Below are 8,697 nucleotides of genomic sequence, written 5' to 3' on the forward strand. Positions count from 1 at the left end.
ATTTTATTATTTTAATGTATGTTTTTTTATTTATTTAATCTTATTTTAAAAATAATAAAATTTGGTTTTTATTTATTCTTATTTAAAAGTAATAAAATTTGATTATTGGAATTTTTTATTTATTTATAATGATTTTACAATAATCAAATTTGATTATTTTTATTTATCATTTATTATTATTTATCATTTATTATTATTTATTTAATATTATAAAAATATAATCAAATTTAATTGTAGTCCAAGTCCGACCTAGGGGGAGGCCCACGACTGCTTCAGATCTCCGTCGCCGGCCCCAGTCGGCCGAGAGAGGCATCACGTGACGAGTGGCTGTGGGGTCACACCAAGCCGCGCGAACATCGCCAGAGGCCACATCGATCCGAGAATCGATGTCACGCGTTGGAATCGCCCCGCCGCCGCCGCCCGCTGCTGCCGCTGACGCTCGGCGATCCGCGCGGGCGTCGTTTTCGAGCGACAGGATCGCGAATCGATTCCCTCCGGCGCTCCACGCCATCACGATGTTGACCACCGCCGCCGCCTCCGCCGCCCGGCACGCGGCCAAGCGCCTGGGAGTCAATGGCGAAGGCAACGACCGCGTCCAGGCGAGCGCGATGGTGAGCGTCAGTGACGAGCGACTTGACGAGGTGTTTTTATAACGAGAAGATGTTTATTTTACTCCTCCTCGCCCAGAGCCTCTTTGTGAGGCCTGGGCCAGAGGCTTCACTCAGGCGACGTGCCACCACCACCACCAGCCGTGTTTATATTATTTAACGTGATTGTTTAGCTTTGTAACTCGCAGATTCCAGTGCCGTTGCGAAGAGCTTCTCGTTGGTGTTGGGGATGGACCACGCGGACCACAGCATCGCTAGGCTCTGCTTAGTAAAACGCGTTTTGGTAAACGTGGATTTCGTGTTCGTTAACACTTTGGGCTATTTCCAGTGTAATTTTTTTAGACGGCGTTTTCTCTTCTAAGGGTGTGTATTCTCTTTGCACTGAACTAAAATAATAAAAATATGAAACAATAAAAACATTACTCATTGTTTTTTTCGGTAAAGTCACGTATGTAGAAATACAATTAAATTATATTTAAAAAAACAATCACGACGTTTCGATCACAACACAAGCGATCTTCATCAGGTGTCAAGAACAAATCACGGAGGTAAATACAGCAAAAGATGAGAGACGAGAATTCAACAAACCTGAAACAACATTATGTGAAGCACATCCAGTCAGGCCAACAACACAGACATTTCCTGGCGGACCACGAATAAAAACATTGCCTTCCAGGAGAGATTCGTTCATGAGGCTATCCACATATACAAGCACAGAGACAATTTCAACCGAGAAGATGGATTCTGGCTTAGCAATCATTGGAAGGATTTGTTAAACCATTTCGGGTCTTAATTGTTCACGCTTACGGTGGCTTTCAGACCGCATCCATTATTTTCGTCTCCCCCCTCCTCCTTTCAGAACATAGATGGACTCGTCCATCTGAACAAACTCTCAAATCGCTCTCCGTGGTGCTGACGTTAAAAAAACGCCACTTTTATTCAAATTTTCTTGCTGTGGTTTTCACACCTGACGATGATTGCTTCTTGTGTTGCAGTCAAAACGTCGTGAGAATTGTATTGTTTTATATTTTTATTATTTTATTGTTTCCCTTCTACGTGGTGACTTTACCGGAAGAACCAAGAATATTAATCCCTGCAGTCACGAAAGCTTTAAATCAAAAGTTAAAATACTAATTAAGTTAAAATACCGATGTGTTAAATGTCCCACGCGATGGCGTCGTGGGGTAGCTCTTCGACCCTCCCCAATGTGATTAAAAACTTTGCGGAATAATAAAACTTTACAGCGTCTACAAAAGCGCACCTGGCGGTGGGGGATGCGAGTTCCAGAGTTTGTAACTCGAGGGCCGTTTAGATTTAAAGTTAAACTCGCGAACGTTCTTAGCGATTACTGAAATGATGGCACTGAGCTATGGCCATTTTTTGCCAAACGGATGCAGATTTAAAAACCCCTTTAATGCAAGTGTCTGCATCTGCTCCGATATCACTTGCCGGCGATGTTAGCCGTGGCTTTATTTTGGTGATTTTGAAAACGTTTTATGGTTTGGCCATGTTTGTTTTGTTGTAGTACGGAGTTAGACTGATGGCCTTAATCTAAGTTGTCTTGTGGTTGTTGTTGTTTGACTTGCATCCCACTGGGATTTTTGCACACAGCGTTGGTGTACTGTGCTATTTCAAGGATTATTTTGCTGTTTTTTCCTGGATTTTCTGTTTGCACAGTCACATAATCACTGTAAGATGTTTTTCTTGTTCATGTTTTTGTTTGTTGCGGTTGCACCCGATTCAAGAGCCAAATGGCTCACAGGGCTATACCAAATAAATGAAACTGAAAACTGTCTTCTCGGTATAGGAGGAAACAACAGCTTTGCACAATAGTCGTGTTGAGTTTGCTTCCTTGCCGACGTGCACAGGACACGTTTGAGGACCCACACAAGCCCCCACCGTCGGCTGTGGTTCACGTGCGGGGACTCTTGGACACAGCCCTCGAGTCGGACCTCGTGGAGGCCATGCGGCACTTTGGCCTAGTCAGGTGAGCAGTCGGTGGTGACCGTTGCCCGCATGGGGAAGGAAGCTGTATTATTATTGTTATTATTGTTGTTTACCGAAAACACCAAAGATTAATTCCTGCAGTCACGAAAGCTTTGAACCAAGTTTAAACCGCCTCTACGGGGAGGTATAAGGTCTGTATCTTTGTGTCTGTCTTTGTGTTGTCTTGTGTTGTCTGTGTGTTGTCTCTGCTTGTGTATCTGCCTTTGTGTCTGTGCTTGGATTTGTTTCTCTGTGCTGTCTCTGCCTGTGTGTCGGTCTTGGTGCTTCCAAATGTTTGCTGCCATGCTCCACTTTGCTCTATGCATACCTGATGCTAAAATGTCCCATTGTCTCTCAGCCTTGCCTTCTCATGCTAATATGTCCCATTGTCTCTCAGCCTTGCCTTCTCTGCCTATTTAAGGCGACTTCACTGTGTGCTTGTACCTGTGCTGGTCCGCTCTACTTTAATGTCTATGTGTGTGTGTGCCGTCTGTATCTTAAATTTCATACTTAACTTGCAATTTAGCAATCTTTGAAATAACGTAATCAACCAGGCTTTGCGTTAATTGTGTTTTGACCGACCGTCTGTGTTGCTTTATTTGGTTTCCAAATTCTGCTAAACTCTTGTCTGTTTGGTATGCTTCTCTCTCTGTGTCCCCTATTGTGTCGGTGTTAGTTCCCCCTACTTGGGTGTCTGTGTATACATCTGAGGTTATGTGTCTCCCCTCTCTCGTAAATTTAGCTCTTCTGTACCTGATGATGGCTGCTTGTGTTGCAACCGAAACGTCGTACGCTATTATGTTATTTTATTATTTCTTATTTATACGTGACTTTACCGAAAAAAACAAAGATTATTGTTATTATAGTTGTTATTATTATTGGTGTTATTATTGTTGTTATTATTATTGTTATTATTATTATTATTGTTGTTATTATTGTTGTTATTGTTATTATTGTTGTGGTGGTGGTGTTTGCGGACGTGGAGTGAACGTAGACCTTGGAAATTCGAATATTACCGATTTTCGCTTCGACAACTCAAGAAATTGCATAACACGAAAATACTCGATGGTTCTTAAGCACGGGGTGGGAGATGCCCTTTCTGGGGGCGCAAGACGTGCCAGATTATTTTTAACAAGGTAAATCATCGAAACACATTGAGCACGGGCACGTAAGCACTGCTACTTTGTTCCATCAAACCTCTAAATTAATAAACATTGTACGTTTTAAAAAAAATATTGAGAACCAAAGGGGGGGTGGCAAGGCTGCAGGTTAAAGCTCAAGAACCACTTCCGTAAATAAAAAGTCGTGGCCGCGTGTGGCGGCAGACGAGAGGGCGCGGCGTTGCCCACGTCACGGCGTGATCGGCGACGCCGGGCGTGGCTTACTCGGGGCCTTTACAGCCTCAAGTGACCAACCAAAAACCGCTTCATCATCTTTGGGGTTCTTTCGGTAAAGTCACCACGGCGTAGAATGAGAATAAAATAATAAATCGATCAAAATTAAAATAACACGATAAAATTCTCACGACGTTTCGGGCCACAACACAAGTGGCCTTCATCAGGTGAAGGGACGAGACTGCCAAACTGAAATGGGACAGTTTCGTCCCTTCACCTGATGAAGGCCACTTATGTTGTGGCCGAAACGTCGTGAGAATTGTGTTATTTTATTGTATTAATTTATTATTTTATTCTCATTCTACGTGTTGGTGACTTTACCGAAAGAACCAAAGAAGATTCATCCTTGCAGTCACGAAAGCTTTAAATCGAAACAAAAACCGTTTGTTTTTCAATTTTCCCAAGTCACGAATTCCCTCCGAATTAAAGTGCCGCTGCTGCTTTTGTTGTGCCATCTGACAAAAGCGGCACACGTTCAAATGTGATTAGTAACCGTGTTAAAAATTAATATCTCGTATTGAAATGGTGCACACACGTACCTTGTTTATGTACGTTTGAAGAGGCTTCGTTTGTCAGGTGATACATCGACAGAAGAAGACTATATTACCCTAAAGATGTATTTTAAATATAATTATATTCTTACAGTACATTCAATTCCAACGTACTACACTGCCAAACTGAAATGGGACGTGGCATCTAACCTGCATCCAACCAGTCTCCACTCCGTTGCATGCATTGAAACATTTCTTGAGATCAAATGAGGTGACTTGGAGCAGACCAACCTCGTGTTTAACATTAACAACAACAGGCACGCGTTTTAAAGTCGGCCACATCTTTGAATAACGGCACTCGTTTGAATCGCTCCCTCCGTGCAGCTACGTGGTGATGATACCCAAGACGCGGCAGGCGCTGGTGGAGTTTGAAGACCCGGAGAGCTCCCGCAGCTGCGTCGACTACTTGTCCAAGGGCTCCGTCTACGTGTGTGGGCAGCCGGCCTACTTTAACTTCTCTACCAGCCAGAAGCTTTGGCGCCCTGGTGTCCCGGGGGACAACGGCAACAGCAACCACGTCCTGCTCTTCACCATCCTCAACCCCATCTACCCCATCACCACGGTGGGCATTGTTACACTTACAGCAGCTGGACATTAATGTGTGAATAGTTTGTCGGGTGTGCCACGCACACACGCGCGTGTTTCATTTATACGAGTGAAATTATGTACGTTTTGGATTACAGTGAATGGCTTTGCTAAGGAAATTACATTGATCCTTTGGTTCATTTGAGGCAATTGAAGTCGTGTTTTTTGTTTGTGCTTCGAAGTCTACCAATGGCATTGAATAAAAAACAATATATAGACCTAATGTTGATTTTGGAAAGCGTTGATGTCCTGTATGGCTCGATCTTAAAAATTCACTGGAAAAAAAGCTTTTCAAATTTACTTGGTAATGCGTGCAAAATCACCTCGCTGCGTTTGTGTGCTCCATGTGGTCCTGCAGGATGTGCTTTACAACATTTGCAAACCATTTGGGCCTCTGCAACGCATTGTGATCTTCAGGAAGAATGGCCTGCAGGCCTTTGTGGAATATCCTTTCAACGAGATGCATAACCGTAACGATATATCCGCCATTCACGTAATTTTACGTGTTATTTTGGAGATGCTAAATGTATTGTTATTAAAATGAAATGGTCGTGTTTTCCTTAATTTTTGGCCACGTTTGTTTCGGTTGAGAGCGCCGAGAGAGCGAACTCATCTCTGAATGGAGCGGACATCTATTCGGGCGGCTGTACTCTTATAGTGGAGTATGCGAGGGCAAGTACAACCGATACTTTGTACATTCACAAGTGTGTGCACCACAACCTGGTTTTTTTCACCCGCAGACCAAAGATTTCATTTAATATACTGAATTGACCACTTTGGTGAGCAAATAATGCTGAATACACACGGCAATTCATTGCTAGATGAGGGCTTCCGCACTCGATGCCTGTTGTGGGGGTTATTTGACCTGTGTGCGGGGTAAAGGAGTGTAGCATATATTGTGGCAGCATAGAAATACAATGCACCCAATGGATTTTACAGCTGCCCACCACACAGCCCCACAACCTACAACAACCCATTGTGCATGACGGGCATCCTTGCCGTTGTCTAAAGTCAAACTTTTCCCAATTGATATTACCGTGTGAGGGTGGTTCTCATCTGAGCCAGTGCCCTGAGCCAGTTAATGGAAAATTCGCATCCAGTGGGAAGGGTAGAGTTGGTTTTTAATTCGATTTTATTTGGTGACGGGTGATTAACATTCAGCCATAGACTGCTTTGCGAGACCTGCAGAGTACCTGAGGGGAGATGTTACATTGTTAGCAGGAAATAAAATTACAGAACAGTAATAACGAATGCATCATTTTCATAACGGGGTTATGGCACTTCAACATTTTTGAGGTATACGATCAAGGCTAACGCTTTACAGTACACGAGGAACACTGCGAATAAATAATACCGAGTTAGGCAGAGCATGCCAAACTTGTGCAATTAAACAAGTTTGGAATTTGAATAGGCCACCGAGGGATAGCGATTTTTATCTGCAAACACGAAGGGAGCTTGGTCCAACGAAGAGGGATAATCAACACGTGATCTTAAAAAAAAAACTGGTGGCAGAAGGCCACTGTTTTCCCACAACTCCGATAAGCATGCTTTTGCTACGTACGGTGCGAAAGTTTAGCTTATCGTTGACTTCCTACGTGTGGCAGCTCTTATTCATTCATCTCCCAGGAAGTTAAGGGTTGCGTTAAGTACCTCGGCTTCACCGCAAGTTGCGTGCCGTAATTGTCTCGGGGGTAATGACCGCTTAATAATTATTATGCTTGTAAATTTTAAATGGTTCTAAAGTTTCGATTTAAAGCTTTCGTGACTGCAAGGATTCATCTTCTTTGGTTCTTTCGGTAAAGTCACCACGTAGAATGAGAATAAAATAATAAAATAAAACAATCAAATTATCACGACGTTTCGGCCACAACACAAGGTCGGGACGACAGGTTTGTTCCTTTCACCTGAAGAAGGCCACTTGTGTTGTGGCCAAAACGTCGTGAGAATTTTATTGTTTTATTTTATTTTTTTATCCTCATTCTACGTGGAGACTTTACCGAAAGAACCAAAGAAGGTTCTAAAGTTATATAATTTTTTCCCAGCATCTATGCCCTATATGCTGGCCACGAATAATGTTTATCTTTTCCCCCTGCTGTGTCCTCTTTACAGGCGACGCGTCTGAATGTGTTTAAAAATGACTCTGAGACCTGGGACTTCACCAACCCTGGCCTCAAGCAAGGTAAGACCAATATCGAGCATATCAGAGCCGCGCTCTCTCGACAGCTGGTGGTGGTGAGCCCTCGGTGTGTGGGGGGGGGGTGACGTTTTTAACGCAAGGGGAGGGGTGTGCACGGCGTGATGAAACAGGCATTGACTATTTCTGTACGCGGCCGGCTTCGCCGTGTTATACTTGAAGATCAGTGGCCAAGTAGAGGGGGAAGTTTGGAGCGTTCTCAAGAGGATAATGCAGCTTCTGCACTTGAGATTTTGGTTGCAGAAAAATGTCACACCTGCAGACACTTGGTTGTCTTGAAGCACATTGGTGTACTGTTTACAATCTACAGAACTTGGTCGTTGTCACAGGAAGTTATTTGAAACGCCATTCCCCTCTTTTGTATCAATCACTGCAATTGTGTAGAGCTGGTCAAGGTTATTTTCGTTTATACCTATCTTCTCCATATATATAAAAGGCAAAGTTGTGAATATGTGTGTCTGTTCAAAATGTTTAGCGTACTTCCCGACATGCAACAAACTGGAAATTTGCCATGTGGGTACTTTCCAGACTGTACACCGTGCAAACATTACACAAATACACTTTTGTTTTTGGGGGGGGGGGAGCTCGATAATGCATTTATTTTTTGCACGGCAAGTGAGCTGTGACGTCAAATCTGTCACGTGACCCGTAGTGTAGCGGTTAGCGCTACGCTGCGCTACGAACCCGGCGACCCAAGTTCGATTCCCGTTCACCGCCACCACCGGTGACGATTATTTTAACCGGTCCTGAGCCTCCCCTAGGTCGACTCAGCCTCAAACGAGTAACTGCTGTGGTGTGTGAACATCGCCACTATGGAGACAAAGGCGGCCGGGCGTGGTGGATCCAAGTCCCGGGCGAAGCCGGGTAGTAACAGCTAGCGCAACATATAACTAAATAATCTTTGTGTTTTTTTAGCCCATGCTAAGCTTGCGTAGTTTACTCTGGGCAGATTGGTTTTAAACTCGTGCCCGTGTACTTTGTTTTTTCTAGTTTACCCTTCAGAACAATTTGGCAGTATAAGTGAATGTTGTGAAGAACAGGATTCACAAGGAGGCATGTGGCTGCTGGAGTGTTCAATAATCCATTGGATTAATTTTTTTGTTACCATTAAAGCTGTTGCCCTGGTACTGGACATGCGATAGACATTGCCATTAAGTTGGTGGCGTTTTAGATTTTGATCAGCTTTGAATATTTTCCCAACGTCAAGTGCATGTGGCCCATAGGCAGGTACTCGGTTGTTCGGGTGTATCAAGGCTGGTCATTTTTACACTACAGTGTAAAACCTTGCATTGCGAGCATAATTTGTTCCGGGAACGTGTTTTTAATCCAAAGCGCTCGTACATCATAACACTCGTCTATCAGTTGTGTGATCACGTGAC

The 8,697-nt window shown here is 43.6% G+C and overlaps 1 protein-coding gene across 1 annotated transcript; it reads left to right on the forward strand.

Moving 5' to 3' along the window:
* Nucleotides 1-360: 360 nt before the first annotated feature.
* LOC142910235 (heterogeneous nuclear ribonucleoprotein L-like) lies at nucleotides 361-8,342 on the forward strand. Its single transcript, XM_076059941.1, has 7 exons — nucleotides 361-611; nucleotides 2,477-2,595; nucleotides 4,864-5,101; nucleotides 5,483-5,568; nucleotides 5,700-5,796; nucleotides 7,234-7,367; nucleotides 8,309-8,342. The coding sequence occupies exons 1-7, from the start codon at nucleotides 387-389 to the stop codon at nucleotides 8,340-8,342; spliced, it is 933 nt and encodes a 310-aa protein (XP_075916056.1). The 5' UTR covers nucleotides 361-386.
* Nucleotides 8,343-8,697: the final 355 nt, after the last annotated feature.

The sequence above is a fragment of the Petromyzon marinus genome, unplaced genomic scaffold (genome assembly GCF_048934315.1).
Source record: "Petromyzon marinus isolate PM22_M1 ecotype Great Lakes invasive population unplaced genomic scaffold, UKy_Petmar_22M1.pri1.0 PM_G_Scaffold_14, whole genome shotgun sequence".
Lineage (NCBI taxonomy): Eukaryota > Metazoa > Chordata > Hyperoartia > Petromyzontiformes > Petromyzontidae > Petromyzon > Petromyzon marinus.

What these genes read in the sequence shown, in the direction of transcription:
- LOC142910235 (XM_076059941.1), top strand. Translation starts at nt 387, where the DNA reads ATGTCACGCGTTGGAATCGCCCCGCCGCCGCCGCCCGCTGCTGCCGCT. An exon ending in CCATCTACCCCATCACCACG is followed by an intron (nt 5,102 to 5,482) that starts GTGGGCATTGTT and finishes GTGGTCCTGCAG; the next exon opens with GATGTGCTTTACAACATTTG. An exon ending in TTATAGTGGAGTATGCGAGG is followed by an intron (nt 5,797 to 7,233) that starts GCAAGTACAACC and finishes TCCTCTTTACAG; the next exon opens with GCGACGCGTCTGAATGTGTT.